Below are 24994 nucleotides of genomic sequence, written 5' to 3'. Positions count from 1 at the left end.
CTATGTGTTATAAAAACCAAAACTATAATTCCAAACAACTTCTATACGCATGCGCACAAAGCAGCAATTCCACGGTAGTGTGATACTTTTATAAACTGGAAACACATAGGATTCGTCTATTTCAGGAAAAAAATTTAACGCAACAAACAATTAAAAATGTTGGATAGTGGAGCCAACAAACTATTAGAACAATTTTCTATCACCACGGATGGAATCCCAGAACTTCTTCGTTTCTTGTCTTGTCCAACTTCGCTTCGTAAGCCTGCGTGCAAATTTTGCTTTAGGAATGCGATTTTATCGTACACCAAATTTGTGACCATATTGTTTAAGAATAGCATTCCATTTATTACGTTCTTTACTGAGACGATACTGTTCTCACTGAGACGATACCTTCCGTCAGACATCAATATCCTTAAGAGCGAAAATCTTCTTTTGATTTCCGCATTGGAATGGAAAAACGCAATCACATATATCGAACAGTTTTTGTAATTTCTGGTAACAGCTCTGTTGAAATAGCAATTTGTATCACTTGAGATCGAAGAGCATAAACAAAATCGAAATTTTGTCCACTGAACCCTGTATTTCATTTTGTTGGTATTGTTAGTTGATGGTCTAGACATTTAGAGAACCGACTCTAGCTATACCGGTGCTAATCCGGTCTCAGGTTTGCGCTTTCGAAAGTGCCGAAAAAAGAACTTGAGCTTGACCAACCACTCGTTTTTGCAACTCCGTTACTGATCGGTATCAGTTGAAACTGTACAGAGAGTTCCTAGATGATCAGTCCTGGGATTGGCAAATCATCCTTCACTTCAATGTACATATTCTGGTAACTCCAGAATTGAATGATAAGTGGTGGCGTCAGCCAGCTCCGAGTTTAGGACGGGTAGGGAATAAGAAGGGTTGTTAGTGCAACACTCGTTGCTAGTACAGGCCGTGTATACATACTACTAGAGCTTTTTCAAATATTTTTCACAACTTTTGCGACATTAGGCCGACCGTTGTCATGCAGGAGAATAACTTTATCATGTCATGCTTGTATTTCGGCCATTCTTCTCGTAATGCACGGCTCAAATGCATCAATTACAGCCTATACCGATCGCCCGTTATAGTATCGCCTGGTTGTAGCAGCTCATAGTACACAATGACCCCATGACCTATGAACCATGAATATTCCGCTTTGGTGTAGATGTTGAGGCCAATGGTAACAATTGACGGGGCATAGCGTAGTATTTTTTTCTTCTTGGGGTTATCATAAAATATCCATTTTTCATCCCCAGTACCAAATGGATGAATAAACCTTTTTTTTTGTTGCCTATGAATCAGCAGCTCGCAAGTGAAAAATCGCCTTTCGATGTCTCTTGGTTTCAGTTCATAAGGCACCCAACGGCCTTGTTTTTGAAACATTCCCATGGATTTTAATATTTTAATCGCCCAAAACCTGGTTGTTGAGTCACTTTCAATGATTCTGCAAGCTCTTCTCGGATCTTTATCGAGTAATGCCTCCAACTGTTCGTCTTCGAATTATTTTGGTTGTTCAGACCAAGGCCAGTCTTCAATGCTGAAATCTCCAATCTAGAAACGTCGAAACTATTCTCTACAAGATCTATCAGTTGAAGTATTATCACCATCAGTTCGGTAAAATTCCATTTTCAATTGAATAATATAAGATGAAAATGAAATTTATGGCCGCTGACCGTCAGCATTTTGCTGCCATTTTCAAGTGAAGCTCCCGGAATTCATCGTCAGTTGAATAATCGTACCAAGTCATTTGAAGTTTTGCTTGCTAAGTTTCAAGTGCCAAGTAGTCTAGCTGATTCATTGCAAGTTCGAACGAATAGAATTATAATTGGAGTAAAGTATTAAAAATGAAAACTGAAGGAGGAAACAATTAATTTATGTGTATTCTGTGATTGATATTTCAGCTATCTGGTTTGTCTTTCATCTATTATCTTGAACCAATTCGAATGTTTACATGAACCTCATTTGAAAGCCGCTCTCACACTATTGAAAGAGTTATTTTGTTACTTCAAGAGATCAACTAACGGTGGTTAAAATAAGCCTCGATTGAAGAGAAACGAGTGATGAACTGAATGCTGCCCGTTCGGGCCGTCAGCAAACATTGTGTGTGTCAGCGAGTGAAATTTACTGCATTAGAGACATCGTCAATGTGTTCCACATTCAGTTTCAATTGAAACGAATGAAGTTTTACTGCACTGATCACCATAAACATCCACAAGCGTTTGAACTTTTCTTCAGATTAAAACAGAAAAAAAACTAAAACTTCCCGCAAGTGCTGCTTATTTATATAAACTGAATAATAATGGCAGATGTCTAACCTCTTGAAACTATCATCTTCAGATATTAATGTTCAATATTCATAACAGCCAGAGCCATCTTTTGAAAACGGAACGAACTAATTTGTACTCCCAAAAACAGATCAAAGTCACATTTGTAGTGAACTGATGACACATGATGACTGTAACTCAGATCTTTCTGTAACATTCAGATTTTGCAATGAAGCAATAATTAATCCATTAAGTTAAATTCAATTCACCTATCATCGACGACAATCTTCGGCTGTTCATTCGTTTGAAGAATGTACTTCGACGACAATATCAACGTTTTCGTGATCCTGCTATGAAATACATAGTTAAGGATTTACAAAGGAAAATTGTAATTTTTGTATGAGCTCGACATAATATTGAATACGGAAAACGAACGATTTTCGTTTTTTCGGGAAAATTTTATTATGCTAGTGTTCTTTCGAGTTATATCGTGAAATATTGTGTTCAAAAGCATCATTGTGACCGAAGCTTCACTACCGATGAAGTCGGCAGCGGCAGGCATTGCGATACGGTTGAACAGAACGTCAAAAAAATACATTAAATATTGTTGACCAACCGGAAAGTGAAACTGTAAGAGTTAGCATATGACATAAGGATTATTATTATTATATCGTTTATTTATACCCGGTTTTAACTATGACATAAGGACAATACACCCTAATTTGGACGCATACTGACTCCGGACCACGAACGCGAGCACTCTTCGGGAGCGTATTCGTTTAGATTGTAATTATATTAGTGACGCGAATGAGAACATTGTGAATAATACAACGTAAAATTGATTATGGCATTTAAAATGTGACTATTGAGAATAAGGCTTGCCCTAGTACTTTATCAACGCGTGAAATATTTTGCAGACTGATGAATTGACCATTTTTGGTGATACTACAAGCATTTATATTGAAGATGGCGCCAAAAGAAAAGCAAATGCGATCTGGGTCTGTCCGAAACTTAGCTGACACTCGATTGAACGACCGTTGTAAGCGGATAACGGCACTGTTTGTTCCGTAGTTGGTGCGGTACAAAGGAATGGAATCAAGTCATTAGTCAACACCATTAAAGTAGAGAGGGTTCCAAACGACTAAGCAATATTCCAGAGTAGAGTGAACGGGTTAACAGTACAGGATTTTCAAGCAGTAAACACCAGTAAAATGCTTGACCATTCTCAATACGAATCCAAGGAATTGAGTAGCTTTAGCAACAATGTAGTTGGTGTGTTGCCTTAATATACATCAATCTTCCAATCATGAATCCCTCAATATAGTATTCTAATTTAAACGGCACTTTTTTCTCGTAAACGTAATGATCGAGCAATTGGCTGGATTAACGATCAGTAGATTCAATTTGCATCAATTCGCAAAGATTATCAATTATCGCATCGTCTGAGCTGCGAATAACATGGTAGATCTTGAAATCATCTGCGAAATATATCCGCGGTTCTTCCAGAGATAAAATTAACTTCGTTGAAGTACAGCAACAAGATCACAGGGTCGAGATGGCTCCCCTGCGGAGTTCCAGATGAAGCTACAACTATAGGAAAAATTCAAAAATCTTGAATGAAAGCAGCTAAATTAAACCTGCTAAACTGGTTTTGGATAAATTGTCGATAGCAAATATAAAAGTCAATTGGGAAAAATGTAAATTTTTTGTCACCACATTGCCTTACTTGGGTCACATAATAACTGAGAATGGTTTGCTGCCATGCCCAAGTAAAATTTCTACAATAAAGGAAGCGAATGTACCGAAAAATAATTCTGAGTTAAAATCATTTTTAGGACTTCTTAATTATTACAACAGATTTATCCCTAACCTCTCATCAAAGCTTCACTATTTATATAACCTTTTGAAAAGTGGAACGAAATTTGAATGGGCCACGAATTGCGATAAAGCATTCCAAGAAAGTAAAAATTCTTTAGTTGCTACAAATTTTTTGGGATTTTATGATCCCAAGAAGCCAATAGTGTTGGTGTCTGATGCTTCAGGCTACGGCCTTGGAGGAGTAATTGCACATATAGTGGACGGCAATTATCAATGGCAGACCTGTCGAAAAGAAAACGATCTGCTAGGGCAGACGAAAATTTTATTTACAATAAGGCAAAATTATTTGTGTTCTAGATAAGGACAATCGAAAGTGTTTTTAATAAGTTGATCAGGAAAGCCTGATACTTGAAATAGAACTACATTGCTATGAGTTCGAACAATTGAAATATAAGGATTGAAATTAATTATAAGGGGAAGAGTTGTTGCATACGCCCTTTTGCATATGCGGTTTGCATAAATATCGTTACATCTGGTAACACTGAAATCTGATAATTGGAAGATAAAATAAACAGACGTCTTGGCCGTCACTTCTAGACTGAATTCCAAACCTGATAGTTCGACTTAACTGAGTGCTCCGAAAATATCCTTCCAGGTATCTTTTAAAGTATTTCACCTTTCCATGGTACCTTGCCAAGGCGTAAGTATAAAACACAGAAGTCGCGAAAAAAACTTTAGGCCTCTTGTGCACTTCACAACCAGTAGTTGTAATATTTCAATTACCAGCTCGTATTCACGAAAACGAATCGAAAGCTTGCGGTGATTTGTTTTGTCCCGAATGTAGAAATTTTAACATTGTGATAGAAACTAGTAACGTAAAATATTTACACAATTCGAGAAAGACATCAAATCATGACAAATTGTACACTGTTTTTTTTTCAAGATGAACATGTAGTACTTACCGCTACCCAATGGATCATCACCGGCGCCATCATCATCATGCCTTTTGGCTTTATCGGCTACAAATGGTGAACGAAAGTTAAGAATATGAAAAATATGTCTCAAAAACTACTTTCTTACCTTGATGATGATTCCGGCTAGATATCTTCTCCATCAATTTCGTTATTTTACTACTGTCGTTCTTCAACAGTGCTGGTCCAGGACAGCACTCATTCAGATCTTTCGCACAGGCTCGGTGGATGTTAAGTTCACAATCTGGAAACAATGAGAGAAAAAAATGTTTACAAATCAAATCAATTTTCTGACCCAACCCTGAACTTACTCGAACAGTGATATCCTTGAGGGCTGACACCCCAGAGTATGTTCTGGCAGTGGTTACATCGGGTTACCTCGTAGTACGGTTGCAACCGTAGGTTGTGCCCGAGAATGTCCTGTTTGCGATTCTTCGCCATCAGTCGACTCTTGAAACTTTTCTCCCGACTAACAAAGTGGTGCACTTTGTCGATTGGGCTGCCGGGATTCGATCGAGTTACGAAAAAACGTTGTAACACCGTTGATAGTGCCGAACAGAGGGCCAGTTTCTTTGGACATTCCTTGGGCGATTCCTTCTCGATCTCTTCCCTGTAACAATATGATTTTGTTTTGGATTTTCCAATGGATTTGCGATGAATAGATTCACTCACAGGTATTGCTGTAATTTAGGTAGCAATGTTTCCTCAACCACACGCTGTTCCTTGACTTTATCACCTTTAGCGTTCTGAAGTTGCTGATCGGTTGGCCCGTACATCGTTCCAAGACCGGCTGTCCGCTTTACCTGAAACTCCTGTAGTTGGATGTTGATATAGTCACGAGCCTTGTTGCGGCTTTTGTAGAACACGCGTCGCAAAATTTCCACTTTGTCATTCTCCTTTTGGAGAATATCGTCAATCTCGCGGGCAAGCGACTCTTCTACGTTTGGCCAAAGAAGTGGCTATAAATGCAAAAAAGAGGTTATGTTATGTTATGTTATAAATGAAATTTAGAAAATTATAGGAAATCATTCTTACCGCTCCGGGTACCAGGAACGTCGAATGAATCTCGTACGCCCACTTGCGCATATCCTTGATACTACCCTCCTTGTATAGGGCGGTAATCAGATAGAAAAGCAGTGGCGAAGGATCCGAATTGGAAAGTACGAAATTTAGAAATACTGCTAAATGTGCTGAATGTGCCGGTTCCAACAGCTGCAGAAGCGACCGGAATGGGCCGTGTTCCTCGATGAAGCTTTCCTGATCGGAAATTTCGTCATCCTCCATCGAGATGATCGGTTTTTGGGCCACGTTGGCTTGAGCGGCCATTATCGTCGCACCCGCAGGAGCCGAGTGCTGATGGAGTAGATTGCTTGCTGCTATCGCCAAATCACCGGCAGTGGTGTGGTCGTGGTGCAAATGTCCGCTTCCGCCACCAGCACCACTGCCGATTAACGACGAGCTCGGGTACGGTGGGGGTGGCGTTCCCGGGGGAGTAATCTCCTGGGACCGTTTGTCCCACGAATCAGATGAGGTTTTCTGGTGACGGGGTATCAGCGACGTCGAATGGTCGCTATACTCTTTGGGACTGATATTTTCCGGCGAGGACACTATCCGGCGGTGTTTCTTGCTGATGGATTGGTTCATGTGGGCCGATGGCGGTGTAGCGTTGAGTGCCTGCGTAAAATAAGGAGTTTTCCCGGATTAGGATGAATTCAGTGGTACTCTGACCGAATGAAGAGAAGAAACTGTTCTTTGGTTCTGATATAGTGAAAAAAAATGGAACAAAAAACAAAACTCAAAACAAAATAAACACACTGGTGCTTCAAACGGGATATAAACGGGACGCACTCGTTGGTTTCCTAGACGAAATGGGAAAACTACACCTAAAACACGATTAGCAAGCCGATGTCGATTCTGCGGTTTCATTTCGGAACAAACATGCAATAACAAAAAATAAAACAATTTCAAAAACAGGCAGAAATGTTGTTTCTATCGTGCAGTTAGTGAATTCCGAAAGTTGAATTAGTATTGGATGAAAAGCATATTTTATTGTTGTATAGCATACCTGCGACGAGTTGCAGTAGATATCATACTAGCGATACATATGTAACAATAAATGACTGAAAATAATCAAATCTTAACAGGAGCTGTCCATAAAAGACGTCACGCTTTTTTTGACGATTTTTGACTCCCCACCCCCCCTTTGTCACAAATTGTCACAGAAGCGAAGACCCCTCACCCCCCCTATGTCACATGTCACGAATTCAAAATAAATAAAATTATCTCAATACATTCTCAATATGTATGACAAACCATACAAATATGAGAGAAAAATCGATTTATTACATGCTGTCATTAGATTAAAAAATATCCCTAAAACTACAAAATCATCGGAATTATTTTATTAATATCAATTATATAAATTAACAAATGTATTTGGTTGGAATTGATGAAACATTTAAATCATCTGTTTTATTCCTCCTAGGGGTACACAGATATATTATTGTTTTAGGTAAAGAATAATATTTCCTCAGTGTAGCATATAGGGCTGAGAAAATAAAGACCAAAACCTCATCAAAACGAGATCACTGCTGGAGAATCTTTTCATGATCAGTTGATCAGTGAATTTTAAATCACATCGATCAATATCGGTACTGATCTTCCGTCACACAATGGGTAGTTATTTTGAGCTAAAATGATTCTTGATTTATGTAAGTTCAATTATTGGATGATTCGATAAGCTTTGATATTGGCGGAGGAAAATCACATATGATCATGATAAGACATGACATGATCTACGTCTGAAATCATTGATCTCCCGTCCTTTTTCAAATGGAGTAAAATTGAATAAACTGCATCAGAATCAGATAAGAGAAATTCTTATGATAAACTATTATCAATGCTAGAAAATCAAATTACTGAAAAAATTGTCAGTCCATAACTTAAGTTAAACCGTTCGAAGGTATATTTTTCTTTTTTACTCACATTAGGCAAAATTTATTATTTTGCTAATTTACTCGCTTCTTCGTGCACTTTTGCTGATCACAACAGAAATGATTTCCTGCATCATTCATTTCCGAATTTATATGAAGAAACTTTTACACCAACAAATACACGTTTTCCTATAGAATGTAAACGTTTATTGTGGAGATTTTTTCAGGAAATAGGGTAAAGCAGTAATATAATTAGGTATTTCAAAAATGCGCTCATTGCAAATATTGGACGTCACATTCCAAAAACCTCTCCCCTTCCCCCTGTCACAAAAGGTCACGTTTTGTGAAACACCCCCCTCCCCCCTGCGGCGTGACGTCTTTTATGGACAGCCCCAACAGTATTGAAGCAAGAGAAGCAAATCTATTGAACCATGATGTCACTGTATTCTAGTGATGATGTCACAAACTTTAACGGGAGGCCATGGACGGTTATTTCGAAGCGAAACTATTGACGATCGATCCACGACAAACAGAAAATATTAGTCTATCACGGACAATGCGTCAAATAGCGTTCGTTTCGCAACATTTTGTATGGTACGGATGATTGGCATAATATCTATCGGCTAAAATCTATTCTATAGTATTTTGTTGTTCAATGTATCTGGATATTTGTTGAAAAATATTTTTTATATCGTCTTTTTTACCCCGGTTTCAACCAAATTATGGACGTTCGTTAGGGCAGAAAAATATTTATAGATTTTCGCATTATTGCGTATTAACTATGTGGTATTCACATTCTACAGGGTGAACACGAAATTATTATTGCGAAAAACTAACGGCGACTTTATTCTCACTGAACAGAAACTGACATAATTTTGTAGTTGAATCATTGTGTTTTGAGGAAAATTCTGCAAGAGCTCTAAAAATCAACGACCCGTTAAATTTGAATCACAAGTAGAACCCGTGGACAACTTGACAGCTCCCATACATCGAGAATATAAGTAAAAGTTTTGGTTCTCTGGTTCCACAATGGCGTCGTAAATAGAATAACATTTGGAAATAACGTATCTGTTTTTCGACAATCTGCGGTTTAAATTTTTATATTTAAATGAGTAAAATAAATTTTGCTAGCATTTGACATTTATAAAATAATTATGACATTTATAAAATAATTATGATGATAAGTTACTATGGTTTTATATAAGTATAATTTTTCTCTTTTCATCAATAGAAGGTTTAAAAGTAGTTAATCACATTTCGATGAACAATGAAGGCGAATGACCTAAAGGTTAAAACCTCTATAATCGAAACAAAAAAAACGTGAATTAAGGTATTCTACTGAATCTTGAATAACAATACTACTAATTTGCAAATCAAGATTAAATCTATGGTTCCCTTATCTTTATCCGAGTCGTTAGAAGATCATCAACGATTATTCCTACAAATGGCTACTAATTCCTTGCGTTTTCATTGATAGGACTAAATACGTTAGGTACTCATTAGTCACTGCATTTCTAACTCTTTCAATTACTATTAATAGTTATCTTTTTAAACCAAAGAGAAGACGTTGGGCAGAGTTAATTAAAAGATAGAAGAATTAGAAAATACGCATGTTTGGAGATTTATGACGTGTGTTATTGATGAGTTTGTTGCTATGCAGCGCTTTTAGAAAAATTCGCAATATTTTGATTCAGGAGTTTTGATTTTTCATTCAGGAGTTCTTGCGTGAGTCACAATATGAAAATTACGCTCCTTTTAAATATATTGCTGGACGCATACACAGTAACCGTAAATAACGTAATGAAGTACTGGTTTATTGTTTAGGTACACTAGCGCCGTCCTGAATTCAGTGGAACACATGTGAAACAGGCTCATTTCTGTCAGGTTGTGTATGGGTTAATTGCCGGTGCTTTTGGAAACGGAAACCGGGGACTAGTAGTCCCAAATGAAATTTGTATATCGACTAACTAACAGTCCTAGATGAAATTATCAGCAAAAATTTTATAAAAATTGTATTTCATGAAAATGAAAATTTTTCACTAATCGCGCTGTAATACCGGAACCGGAAGTCGGATCTGGATCAACTTCTCGAGGACTTTTAAATAATTTCAAGACCTTTCATTTGCATTACAGTTAGTAAAAATCGGTTAAGAAATTTCCGAGAAAATTGAGTGCCAATTTTCTAATAGATTTGCACATATCACCCTATAATTTCGGAACCGGAAGTCGGATCGGAATAAAATTCAATAGCAGTCAATGTTCACCATATCTTCTGGGGCATCCCAGATATAAATTCGAGAGGCTCTGATATGATGGAATTTGTGGGCAGAATATACCATACATGTCCCGGGTTGGCGGTTCAGGGCATAGGACATAGTTGTCGTATGTTCGAGTCCCGAGCTGGAAGGATTCTTAGTGTCAGTAGAATCGTAGTATTAGCCATGCAATGACTCTCTGTACGCAAAGAATCGGCTGCGAAGACTGTTGAAACAGAAAGGCCAAATTCCACAAAAGAAATGTAATGCCAGGACTTTGCTTTTACATACCTGCACATAGTCAATGCAGGAAATTGCCCAACATTTGCGAGATCTGGAACCGAGGAGGTTTTGGACGTGACTCTCTACTCTGATAGAATTTCGCATGAGCTGGTAAATAGGCTCGTCCTCGATGAGCTCTACACTTTCGTAATCTGATCATAAGTACATCTTTTTTGATCATTTAAATGTTAAATTTGATATTGTCGCATACCTTAAATCTACAAACATCCCGCATTGACGCAACTATGTATCCGGATTTTTGGTTCTCCTTACATGGTTGAATTTATGTATGCGGGGCTAAAGTTGAAGGACATTCTAGCGTTTCTCACCCAATATGGTAAGGAGCTATAGTCAGAAGGTTGTTCGTTCATTTCTGCATTGAGCTTAAATGGTTTGGCATCCCTGATGGGGTGCCGAATTTTCTTCTGCTCATAAATATTGCGAACCGTCCTGCATTCTACCATGAACACAGAACGCGCCGTTTTTATAAAATCTCGGGATCCTTTCGGTGGTTGGGGTTTTATTGTATGTGCATTTTGGCACCTGCAGACCGCTCAGCATCCTTTTTTATGATGCAGAATCTAGATTTTACATCGAAAATAAATCATTTATGAGTACATTACGATGTAATTTTTTCAGATTTTTGATAAATGTGGACTGGTATAATATCAGACTTTAAAAAAATAAATCGGAAAACCATGCGTCCTCATCAAATTGTCATCATTCGATGGAGACGCATGGTATTTAGTTCTTAAATCATATATCACATGCCCTTAAAACTAAATACCATGCGTGAGTTCAGGGCTTTAGAAAGTATTTTCCCACTCGAACAATAGTGCGTGGCGACGATATCGTGGTGATTCATGAATTCGTGTATTCATTCATTTATGACCGCGGATAAGGATACAAGAAAAGTAATACGTCACCTTAAGAAATTAATGAACGGCGTATAAACCACGGTGTTCAACAACTGCATGGAGATCCACCTATCATACGTACAGCTGAAACGGGACAGCTAGGATCGGCAGGGCATGTCATCAGGATAACAGACGGCAAACATTTGAAAATGGTTCTTGAATGTGATTCGGAAGGCTCAAGAAAAAGAGAAGCATAGCGAGCAAGGTGGATCGATCAAATGGAGGCAAAGAGTGGTCATAGTCTGAGCTGTATATAGAAGACTTCTAGATACACAACAAATGGGCTTGAGCTGATACGTGAGAAAAGTACTCCACGAAACACCAGAAATAGCCAACTAAGTGCAAGTGAATTCGATAAACTATATTTGCGAAAGCGTTTGAAATTCAATTGTTAGCTCAGTTTCTCATTCATTCTTAGTTAATACATATTTCGATTAAAGTAATATAACAATACGATTTTCCGAATCTGTTTAATGAAGCGGTCTTCTTCAGGAAATAGCAAAAACTGAAAATATTAAATTTAAAAGAACATCGGATGATGACACTTTGATGGAGACGCATGGTTTCCCGAATGATTTTTTTTTTTTTTAAAGTCTGGTTTTATACCCGTCCACATTTTTAAAAAATCTGAAAAAATTATAGCGTAATGTACTCATAAACGATTTATTTTTTATGTAAAATCTAGAGTGGTACCAACATTGTAAGTGCGATTTAAAAAAAATCGAAAATTTTGAACATTTTTTTCACATAAAATACATTTTGAAAAATTCTGAAAAAAATTTCCCATAATTCCTAATATATTCCTGATTTTTTTCTAATTTTTTGCTAAAGAGGTTTTTGTAAAATTTAAATAAAATGAAAATCAGAAGAACCACCCTAACTCCACCAATATGGCAGTTAAAGAGTTAAAATTTTGGGAAAACTATCTCCAAGATAAACCCTGTCAAACAGCGTATATCAATTTATTTCTTCTTGGGGGCAGTTTTTATATGAAAACCCGGTTACACCTTTTGTTTGAGTTTGAGCGAATTCTACATCTATTTTTTATATTTATAAAAAGAGGTAAAACCCGTTGTTGAAATTTTTTTATCCTTATCAGCCCGTAATCTCGGAGATATATCGGGATAAAATTTAGTAGGGTTCTTTGGAATTGGAGTTTTCGAAGATTGGTCTAGCCGTTTCTGAGAAATTGGAGTAGATTCCGGTTTGGATCACACGAGCACTGTACTTCCGCAACCCGGAACCCAAAATCAGAGTAGACATCAAGTAACCATACCTGTCGGCTATTTGAGTGTATTAAATTTTAGAAAATTGACAAGGAGACTTATTTCACACAATGGAACAAGATTCGTGTCGATTGGTTCAGTAGCTTTTATTTTGTCGTACGAAGAAGTAATTTCGAGAAGGTGTAAATTCAAAGAGCTTCCAAACATCGCTTTATGGTGAGACGCTCAAAACTCCTTTTACTGGGATGGAGAGGAAAAATCATTTTCACAAAATGTCAATATCTCCGTTGAACATGGACGAATTTCTACAAATTATGGCTTCTTTGGTAGGTATTACAACGAGGTATCTAAATTTTAAAATCAATTTTGTTTTTGAGGTCAATCGAGACAGACATTGTCGAAAAACTGCAACTCAAAAAGAAAACAACGTAACAATAGCGTTCAGGCTGACGAGAGGAATTTTTATTTTCATCTAAAATCGGCCCAGCCATCGCTAAGATACACACACACACATACATTTGCTCTGTTCGTCGAGCTGAATCAATTGGTATATGACATTCGGCTCTCGTTACTTCATTAGTTACTCAGATTTTAATCGGCGAATCGTTCATTTTTATGATTGCCCATATTTTCTCGCATAGAATTCTGTTGAGCGAAACACACATGAAGATTATTTAATCTCTATATGTGAGAATTTATTTCTAAAATTGCGAAAGCAGAGCCAAAATTTGAAATGCACACTACCCTGTATTTCCGGAACCGGAAGGCGGATCTGGATAAAATTCTACATCAACTTATAGAAACATAATACTTTTCCTTTAAATCTGAGTTTTCGAAGATCGGTCTAGCCGTTTCTGAGAAATTGATTCCGGTTTGGATCACACGAGCACTGTACTTCCGCAACCCGGAACCCAAAATCAGCGTGTTTGGACATCAAGTAACCATACCTGTCGGCTTTTTGAGTGTATTAAATTTTAGAATAATGACAAGGAGACTTATTTCACACAATGGAACAAGATTCGTGTCGATTGGTTCAGTAGCTTTTATTTTGTCGTACGAAGAAGTAATTTCGACAAAGTGTAAATTCAAAGAGCTATACTTTCGAAAGTATTTGAGGTTCGACTTTAAACTTTGCAATTGTGTGCGGTTATAAAAAATCTATCGATAGAATTTATTTAAAGAAAATCGTCTTTTCATATATTTCTTACTTAAGTGGAGCAAATATTCTTATCTATGATGAAAAAAGTGTATTAGTTTTATTCGAATTCAGTCCAATCCGGTTATGTCTCAGATATAACCCATCTGCCGCGATTTTAATCATGGTGTCGTTCGCTGGAAGAACTCATTCACAGTAAAAAACCTGTTTTAATCCACCTAGCGGTGTAATGATGCCTTTCTCATATCAATCATACCATCATATATAACACTGTGATATTCTCCAAATTATTTTTCCTCAATTCATGAAAGAATAACCGGAATCGCTTTGTTTGGCCGTCTACTGATGACTACCGATTATAACAGTTTTGATGTCGATTTAAAATTTTTGTATGCAATCTGTTTCGCCTCTTTAAGTGATGATATAAAATTTTTAACACACTTTACCCTATAATTCCCAAACCGGAAGTTGGATCCAGAAAAAAATCAGAAGTTTGTATAGAAGCATAAGTCCATTCATCTGTCACGCCAACTTTGAGAAAAATTAGAACGCATATTTCCATTTTCAGCACATTTTATCCCATAACTCCGAACTTTATCCGAAAGTCCAATCAAAAAAAAAAATCAGGAATTTTGTATGGGATCACAAGACCTTTCATTTGAATCTAAGCTTGTGAAAATCAGTTCAGCAATCTCTGAGAAAAGTTGATCCACTTGTTGTAAGAATGTCGGATGTCGGGTCCAAATAATATTCAGGAATTTGATATGGGACAATAAAAATTTACATTTGAATCTGAGTTTATGAAAATCGGTTCATTCGCTTTTAAGAAATTGGATTGATTTTCGGTTTGGAGTACACGATAACTTTTTGTTGTACTTCCGGAATCTGGAAATGAAGATCCGGGTATACCCAAAATCAATGTATTTGGTCATCAACTAATCAAATCTGTCCAATCCAAAAATAATACAGCTATTTGAATGTATTTGATGAATTCTTTACGTGTCATGTATAAAAACACGCCTCTGAAAATGAAATTTTATACTTATCAGTTTGTAATTCCGGAACCGGAAATCGTATCTTCATGAAATTTGGGTTATATGAGGTAGTAAGACCTATCATTTGAACCTATGTTTGTGAAACTTGGGTAAGCGGTCTATGAGAAAAACGATAAAATGTTTTTAGTTCATTTTGCACATTTTAAGACTTTTAATTTGAATATTTGTTGAAGAGAATCGGTTGAGCGACCGCTGAGCGAATCGAGAAAATCGAGTGCTCTTTTTATTATTTTTTTTGCATGTTTCACCCCGTTAGCACCATATGGGACCAAGAGACCTTTCATTTGAATCAAAGTTTGTGAAAATCAGTCCAGCCATCTTTGAAAAAACAAAATTTTTGTTACATACACACAAATCCACACACATTCACACCGCCACCCACCCACCCTCACACACACACACACACACACTGAGAGAGAGAGAGAATATGAGAGAGAGAGAGAGAGAGAGAGAGAGATTTGCATTTGCTTTGTTCGTCGAGCTAAGTCGGATGGTATATGACATTCGGCCTTCCGTTAAAAAGTTGGTTTTCACAGTGGCAGGCAAAAACAAAAATATTAAATTTACAGGTTACGCAATGGTAACTAATTACGTTCTTATGACATGGTTCGAAGGAACGTTATTCGTCAAATGATTGAATTTTACAATGATGACTTATGTCGGTGTCTAACATATCCAGCCTTTAACGCAAAATTGTTTGTTTCAGTAAATTCGAAATATATCAGAATGCTTGGAACATATGTTAAATAAATTTTAAATATGGATCGTTTTTGAGACTGCCGGTCTCGGAGGTTTTGATTCAAAGATGAAATGGGTCCAAAAAATCATAATACAAATGCGTAGACTCTCTAGTTTTTATGGATTTCTGTTATTGTTGGCTGAAACGGGGCACATATAGGATGATAATGAAATAGTGAAATTTACATTTGATGTAAATTCAAGCATGCCGTAATTTTTTGGGTGATGAAAGATTATCATGTAACAATAAATATTGTGTATGCGGTTCGATGTCATCTTCAGCTAAACTAGCTGTGAAGTGATATGATTCGTTTTTACTTGTTTTGAGATGTGAATTTAAGTGAATTGCGACGCTCTTTTAATATGCATGTATAGAGACGTAAATTTACACGATTTTTTTAAATGTATAATTAGGATACTAAATGTGTGATTTTTTCACTGTTATATTCAGAAATTTGCAGTCGTACAGTTCGAAAACATCTGTGAGTGTTCACAAAGACATATTTACTATTAGAGTTTTACATACGCAACACTCCAAGCGTGCTGATATTTATCAATAACATATTCAAGCAGGAATTATCGAAATGTATGATGCAAACGAATAACGATCGCACTAATCTAGAAAATTAGGTTTTACAAGATGCCATAACAAATGAACTTGTGATAAATAAAGTTCATGTTTGACAGCTATCAGTAGTTCCTTTACGTAGTCAATTACACGCACTCAGATAAGAATGAATTTGTAAACAAGTCACTGGTAACGTTCGACGTTCATCCTGCTCGTACGTGTGTGTGGTTATGTAATGTTCGAATAAAATCTGATAAGTTTATGACTTCATTTCTATACTCATATTGGGAATCTTTGACTTCCAGTTTTGATCCTTGACGTACACTGTAAAATACATATTTTTCTACCAACACGCTATGATGATGATTGGAACAAACATCGTATGATCGATTCTACAACATTGTATTTACACTGAAGATTCTACTTTTACTATATCACCTATAGTTAAAACCAATACCACAATCACCATCACCATCACATGTGAAAACCGAAAACCTGCAAAAAATAACAACCTAAAACGTTAGTGAAGCCAATGTGCAAGGATTAATTGTTATTCACAAGTTAACAAACACGAGCAGACAGATCGTGAACACATCAGCCGGAATAGACACCAATCAACACCGAAGAGTCTAGCGTATGATCCAAGTTATTTGATTGATGAACCATTCCGTTCCAACTGCTGTTGCTATTATTGTTGCGGATGGTGCTGCTGCTGCTGATGCTGCAGTTGTTGCTGTTAATGTTCGACACCACAAAGCACACCTTCATTCCGAGCAGTGTTTTTTTTTTGGAAATATGTACAATGGTCATGACTCGTTCCGACTAAGATAATAAATTAGAGGTGCTTTGCGGATTTTTTTGAATGTGTGTATGTGTGTGTTGGTGTATGTATTTTCATCAGAGGGAGCTGTTTGCCACCGAAAGGTGACAGATGCACTTTAAGATAGATGGGGCGTGCTTCAAAACTCTCAGACACACAATAAGAATAACAAGAGGTGGTCAGTGGTGAGAGTGGGAGTTTCCAGAAACATGGGACAGGATAGTGTCAGAGCTATAGAGTGATGCGAATACTTACGGCTTGCTGATGCTGCTGCATCTGATGGACGATGTTAGGTCTTTGCGAGAGGGGGAAAGCCGCTGCCATCATGTTGTCCCGTACCGGTGTGCAAGTCGTGATCAGGGGGTAGTTCATCAAAGTGTTAATACTGTTCGGTGGGGGTCGCGTTTCAGGACTATTGACCCGACTGTGGTTATTGTTGCTATTATTGCTGTTACAGTCTCTACCAAAAGGCACCGCAACGTTGTCATTGTTAAGGATTATGTTTTGATTGACCTCCATCATGCCCGGCTGTCGTGGTGGCAACGGTGGAGGTTCCGCCTGTAATTCACCACCTCCGCCGCGTTCCGTACCGTGATGGTACATCGTCTGTTCGGATTTCATCTCCGGTAAATTATTGTTTTTCTTCTTTCTAGATTTACTGCTACTTTTACTGCTTCCGCCACCACCGGAACTCACATTGTTGTTATTGACACACTTGTTCGTTCCACTGCCTGGAGGAGCAGCTAGTACGGAATGGTCTAAATCGGACACCACTATATTCCTTCGCGTCCCAACGGTGTCCACCGAATCCAGTGCGGATTCCGAGCGTTTTGGAATGTTTCTTTGTGGAAGTGGTGGCGGAGTGTCCTGCTGCGGGTGCTTATGATTGCGATCCGACACGCTACTGTTGCTGTACTTTTTCTTCGACGGAGTTCCAGAGCTACCACCGGAGCTTAACGCCTGTCCGAAATGTCCATGTCCGTAGCCCAGATGAGCCCCACCCGTCGGGCTGAGACATTCCGGAGTACCGGCGGTACCTCCCGGTGAACTGATGTCTTTCTCGGTGGATTTCTTTTTCGTTCCAAGACTCAGTGAAGAAAGTGATCGTGGAAATCGGGAAAGGAATGCTGGGGTGGACGTGTTTTGGGCTTGTGGTTGCGGAAAGAGTGGTGAGTTTGTGGATGAATATGGTGGATATGAGGCATCCTGCAATTAGAGAAAAAAAGAGACAAACGACACGTGTGTTGGGGGCAGTGTGTTTGCATAGTGTCAGTTACGAGCGAGACGTAGAGCAATTGGTAGAGAGAGAGAGAAGAGATTTGATCGTTACACACATGGCACTTTGGGTTTGTTTCGGGATACAGTTTATGGTGGGTGACGGGACGAAAAAATGGTCGATGAATAGAATGACGAGCAAAGTTATCACTAGTTTGAAATGAATTTCGATAAATGGGAAAAAGTGTTGTTATCGATTACACTGGTGCGAATTATATTTTTTGTGACAGCAATACATTTTATGATTTACCAGTGAGAAATAAATACGAAGTGAACATATACAGTAGACAAAAATATTTAGAGATTTAGCATGTAACACGAATGGGAGTTACATTTATACATACGACAAGCCTCTGCCATACTATCAAATCAATCAATTGAATTGCATAAATATTCGAATCTCAATTTTCATTTTCATTCTGATACACTAAACTGAGCAAGTTTTCCTTCACAATAATCTGCTCTCGAACATGTCGTTAGAGTACTAAGTTGATCGTTCCCCGATCCGCAAGCTACAGTAAGTTTATAGCGAAATTATCATCTGCGAATCGAAAGTATTCGAACAATAACAGATCAACTGAAACGTACCCGGCCTGACACATAGATGGCGACAGTAGAGTTTAATTTGTATCACTTTTAGTTAGTACTATGTGTCAAAAATTGATTGCTGTTAACCTGATTCGTTAGTTTTTGCATTAAGAGTGATGTGAAACCAATTTCTTGTTTGAGAAAAATGGAAAAAAAATCACATGCAGCTAAAATATCACTTATTATGCAACAATTTGGATTCATTGCGAGTTTACGCGTCAAAAAATGCTGCTTAAAACACTATACGACAACTGCTCTAAAAACTACTTTAAAACTGCACGAAAACTACTTTAAAACTGCTCGAAAAATGCTAAAAACAACTAGATAACTGTTCGACAATTTCACCAAACACTGCTCTAAAAACTGCTTTAAAACCACACGAAACCTGCTCCAAAACTTATCTAAAACTGCCTGAAAACTTTTCTTAAAACAATTAGAAAACTGCTCTAAATACTGCTAATAAACTACTTATAAAACTGTTCGAAGGCTATTCTAAAAAAGCTCAAAAGCTGCCCTGAAAACTACTTTAAAACTGCACGAAAACTACTTTAAAACTGCTCAAAAAATGCTAAAAACAACTCGATAACTGTTCGAAAACTTCACCAAAAAACAGCTCTAAATGCTGCTCTAAAAACTGCTTAGAAAATGCTTTAAAACTGCTTAATATACTGTTTCAGAAGCTTGAAAATTGCTCGAAAACTGCTCTAAAACAGCACAAGACCTGTTCTAAAAACTACTTTAAAACCACACGAAACCTGCTCCAGAACTTATTTAAAACTGCCTGAAAACTATTCCCAAAACAATTAGAAAACTGCTTATAAAACTGTTCGAAAACTTTCCTAAAAATGCTCAAAAGCTGCTCTAAAAACGATCTAAAAACTGCTTAGCTAATAACACAAAAATTGCTCCAAAAACCACACTGAAAATTGCTCTAAAATTTGCAGTGAAAACGGCTTAAAAACTGCTCGAAAACTGCTTTAAAGACTGCTCTGAACAGAGTTGGTGATTGCTGAAAATTTGACAGAAGCTGCTATATCGTTATCTATATTGCATACAACATTTTCAATCCGTCTCTCGATGCGTGAACCGCGAGAGAATTTTTCTACATTTCTTCGCTCCACTTCATGCTCTGAGTATTTCACGGCCCTAAAAAAAATTTACAGTCTGATAATGATCGGTGCTGTGTGGAATTTACCAAGAGAGAATCGCAAGTTGACAATTATCGCAGAAAATCGAATCGATGATTCAACTTGATGATTCTCATACTAGGTTGCAATATTTTGAAACCCTTGTGTGGAGTATTCACAGACATTTTCATGAACCCAACTTATACGCACATAGTTAGAATAAGCGGCAATAGTAAAATGATTCTATCGCAATTATCAACTGCCTGTATAGAATCGGATCGCGAAACGAGAATAAGCGACCATTTGTTGCTTCAAAGAGGATCCCCACAGCAGCGTGCTAACCTTTGATTCTCAGAAATGTCATCGAGAGAAATTCGCTCTCGCTTCTATTTTTGGTGTTGCGATGATATCCGTCTCTCTTTGATGGCACTGATTCAATCGTGTGAAGTTGCCAGTGAGCGTTCTTTGATACGGCTCTGAAAACTGTATGAAAAAATGTTTCAAAAACTGCTCTAAAACTGCCTTAAAACCACACGAAACCTGCTCCTAAACTGACTGAAAAAATACTCTTAAAACAGCTAGAAAAGTGCACTAAGTACTGCTAAAAACCTGCTTAAAAAACTGTTGGAAAACTGCTCTAGAAATTGTCCAAAAGCTGCTCCAAAGCTATCTATAAACTGCTTAAAAACCACTCGAAAACTGCTCTTAAATTTTTTTTAAAAACTGCCTAAAAAACTACTCGAAAACTACTCTGAAAACTGCTGTGAAAACTGTTCGAAAACTACTCTAAAACTGTTTAAAATGCCGAAACAGCTTAAAAACTGCTGCAAAAACTGCTCGAAAACTACTTCATAAACTGCACGGAAACTTCCTCAAAAATTGCTCTAAAAACTATCAAAGTTATTGAGCTTCTCAGTGACCTTTTTTCAGGATATTACGACAATTGTACAATTCGGCGAAATAATTTCTCGTTCAGAGATATAACCCCGAACTGTCGGAAGAATGTATCGGAGTTAAGTTGACCCATATGTATGCTTCGAATATGGTGCTTGAGATAAACGTGAACGTGAGATCTAGAAACTAAAACAGAAAAACACACTACACTTCAGAATTTGGAGGTGCCGGACAGCTACCGATTAAAAATGGTTCTTCAAATAGCCGCTCAACACGAATTTGAGTGCATCAATGCGACAACAGCAATATAATAAAAGTAGCAGTTGTTAAAAACATGGACGAAATTGCAAACAGCGTTGCGGTCGTACACAACAGGCGGTCACGAGAACGTTTTTATCTCCGGGCAAGTGTTTGTCTCGTCAGAATTTTGAACAACCAAATAAGTTTCATTTTTGATTGGAACTCGTAATCCCAAATTTTGCTAACTTGTAAATTCAGCTTTCATTTAAACCAGAGGATATCAACTATCATAGTAGTGCATTATAGTGCAAAAACTCGTATTGACTGACTAATTATTATTTTTAGTACTATTTAAGTATGTGGTATGGATAAAACAAACATGTAATGAAATTTGAGAACCGAATATCTATGAGCATTCATATTGGATATATATGATTTGTAGATTCTATCGAGAAAATAACAGTATGAGTAAATATATGAGTTGATAAGAACAGTAGCACCAACTAGACAACTAGTATGTTGGAATCAATGCGTAAATATGATAGTAACAATAAATATAAATGAGCAAGACCGAGCTAACTAACAAACAGTACATAATAAGACAATAGCGCAAATTAATATATATGTTCTAGGAATCACACGAGAAATCTTTAGTTATGCTTCTTAAGTCTCATGAGTTAAGTATGTAAAACTGAGAAAAAAAAACAGCAAAAAAAACAGATACACATTCACCTACAATAAAGAAAACTACGACACTAACACTCAATCAAGGAACAAAAAATAACAGCTAAATATCACGACGATGCCCCACAGTAGGAGCAGATGTTAGATCAATCATCACGCAAATATTATCATCGATTTTATCATTCAGATCCAATTATGCATTTTATCAACACGAAACACGCGCGCGGAATATTAGTTAAATCAGTTGAACGGTCGGTTCACACTGTACTGTTTAGTTACGATGAGAAATGAACTCGAAACTAGTTTCGCGTGCCAGTTTAGTTTTGACGAAATTGTTTTTTTTTTTGCCGAGCGGCACTAGAAGCAACGTAAACAATTCCGTTGGTACATTTAATCCGGCCTTTTTTTCACAATACTCGTTTGAAGCGCATCGTTACTTGTATCAAAGCAACTGAAGCTGTTTGGAACATTCATATTTTCACAACAATCAGCATAATCTATGAAATGTTAGGAATATAAGGAATTACTTCTTTCATTTGAACTCAAAAAATTCGTACTTTTCTGTCAAAACTAATCGAACGAAATCGGTGCATGCAGAGGAGATCGGTGAGTTCGTCGACACAACATGGTAATGGATGTATGAATGAGTGTGCGCGCGAATGTTGTGATTAGGGTCAGTGTAGCAACAGTACCCTACCGGTTAAGTAACAAAACCACCGAACGGTTAGACCGACTAGTAGTTACACGAATGGTTAATCAAGAACAACGACACGAATGACGACACCACGTAAGTGCGGTGGTTACGGCACGGATGCGGCAGTGAAAGAGCAGCGGCGCGTTTAGTAAGGCAAGTGTAAGTAGTAGTGGCAGGATAGTACATGTGCGACTCAGCGAAAAACGCAATCAACTACGGGCTTTGTGGAAAACGAGATTTCCCGTTTTCTTGGTTCTGCTGTTGTTGGACACATTCGAAGTTGTTATTCATTTTTATTATTCATTATTGTTGTTAATCATTGCCGATGGAACTGAACGATGATGAGTAGGTGGTTCCGGTGAATTTTCCGCAAATCTTGCATGTTTTGACTACAAGTTGTGTGTCGGACTGCGGGGGAGAGCGCGCGCGATCGGTTCAAACTGATAAACATTCGACAGTCTGTCTTGTCTGTCTGAGTACGTCTGGACAGAAGATGGCAAGTATAACTGATAAATAAAATCCTACACTACATTGAGGATCGCGATCGTGATCGCACATTCTCAGAATGATATCATTTTGGAACAAACAAACAAAAAAAAACAACAGGAATAACAACAACTGGATTGGTAGGTAGGTAGGTAATGTAACGTCGAAAACAAAAGAAGTTGAAACGAATGAAATGAGCAAGCAGTTCAAAGACGGCACGCGTTACCTCTCCACACATCTGGGCGAGTTCTTCCTGGAGCTTCTTGATGGTGGCTTCCGCCCGAACACTCTCCGGTGTGCGCTGCTTGTGGCTTGAGTTCAGATTCTCCAGGTTCTTCTTCTCCTGCTCTAGCATCAGTCGCAGGGTTTTAATTTTATGGAATTCCATCTCCCGTTGTTTGGCATGCTAAAAAGAAAATATCATATTAGTAAAATTCTGTCACTTGAAAGTACTAGCAGAATGAACATCAGCAAGTCTAAACATGGTTCCTAGATCTGCTTTCTCCAAATATTCTTCATGTTAGTGATTTTAACATGGTAGGTACTTTGGCGATCGTAAGATGCATAAAGCTTGTCCACGATAAATTTCGGACACTTTTCTTTCAGTGTAGATTTTGAAGTATTTCACGAATCGCCGAATTACTTAAAGACTGTCCCAGAAAGTATGGACGCAACCAAAAGCCGCTGCTATTTCGCAATTGTTCAGAATCTTTCAATTTTTATGCCTGCGTCCTGTTGTTTACACTCTTCTCTAACCACTTGTGCAGTTGTTTATTAGTTTTCATTCGTTTGTTTCGAAATGCGTGGACTTTCAGCAGAACAACGTCGAAAAATTGTGTACAAATGGTGCACAGAACGCGGACTGTCACTGAGAAAGATAGCAAAAATGGAAGGAGTAAGTGAAAAATCCTTTGAGGATAAACCGAAAACGGGTCGAAAAAAGGTCCTGCTAACCCTCAGTTGGATAAACGTATACTGAAGGCATTCGAGCAAAAGAAGGAGGTTTCAGTTCGGGATGTGGCCAAAAAAGTGGGCACTTCGAAGTCAAATGTTCTCCGTGCTAAAGAAAGTTTGAATCTTCGAACCTATAAGAAACAGAAACAACCAAAACGTAGTCCGAAACAAGAAGCATCGATCAGGCCGAGGGTTCGAAAGCTGTACAATACGATTCTTGCTGGAAATTTGAACTGCATAAACATGGACGACGAAACCTACGTGACACTCGATTACAAAGCCTTGCCGGACCACAATATTATACGGTACGAGAAGGGCAAGTGTTAAACCAGTCCAATACATAGATTGAAGTCGAAAAATTTGGTAAGAAAGCTATGGTCTGGCAAACAATTTGTAGCTGCGGTAAGATTCCGAAACCCTTCATCACCACTGCTTCAATGAACAGCGAAATATACATCAAGGAATGTTTACAAAAACTACTTCAACCCATGATTCGAAGCCACAAGGATCCTTTTGTCTTCTGCTTCTTGCCACTACTCGAAATCAACGGTAGAATATACTAATAAAAATGTCACTTTCGTCCCAAAAGACATGAATCCACCACATTGCCCACAACTTCGACTAATTGAGGAATTTTGGGCATCACCGAAGGCACATCTTAGGAAACATGTCTCGGCAGCCGAAACCATTCAACAGTTCGAAAAGGATTGGAAAAAAGTGTCAAAACTTGTCGCCAAGAAGTCTATACGGAATTTAATGAGGAACGTTCGCAAGAAGGTGCGCCAGCTAGTCTACAATGGCTAAGTAGCAAATGTTGAGAATAATATTCTGTTGTTGTAGTCTAATATTAACAGTATATCGAATAAAATTTGAATATCTAACACTTGTGAATTATTTACAACGAAATCAAAGTGCGTCCATACTTTCTGGGATAGTCTTTATATGACAGCAGAAACTTTATTTCTCTTTATTGCGCGGTACAACATTCTTACATTTAGTCAAATGACGTCGAATCAAGTACTAAAGAC

General features: G+C 37.7%; 1 protein-coding gene across 5 annotated transcripts in view; it reads right to left on the bottom strand.

The window, feature by feature from the left end:
- Window positions 1-24994, bottom strand: part of LOC131435731 (rho guanine nucleotide exchange factor 11) — a 285860-nt gene that overhangs the window by 131503 nt on the left and 129363 nt on the right. For 4 of the 5 annotated variants that reach the window (XM_058603885.1, XM_058603887.1, XM_058603886.1 and 1 more), the window contains 7 exons: window positions 23239-23418; window positions 17280-18230; window positions 6110-6748; window positions 5747-6033; window positions 5386-5684; window positions 5184-5318; window positions 5066-5122 (listed from right to left, as the gene is read on the bottom strand). In XM_058603885.1, the coding sequence (XP_058459868.1) occupies window positions 5066-5122; window positions 5184-5318; window positions 5386-5684; window positions 5747-6033; window positions 6110-6748; window positions 17280-18230; window positions 23239-23418 (2548 nt within the window). The remainder of the gene's footprint in view (window positions 1-5065; window positions 5123-5183; window positions 5319-5385; window positions 5685-5746; window positions 6034-6109; window positions 6749-17279; window positions 18231-23238; window positions 23419-24994) is intronic. The other variant, XM_058603889.1, reaches the window with a different exon arrangement.

The sequence above is a fragment of the Malaya genurostris genome, chromosome 3, assembly GCF_030247185.1.
Source record: "Malaya genurostris strain Urasoe2022 chromosome 3, Malgen_1.1, whole genome shotgun sequence".
NCBI lineage: Eukaryota > Metazoa > Arthropoda > Insecta > Diptera > Culicidae > Malaya > Malaya genurostris.
This window is presented reverse-complemented; position numbering and strand designations above follow the sequence as displayed.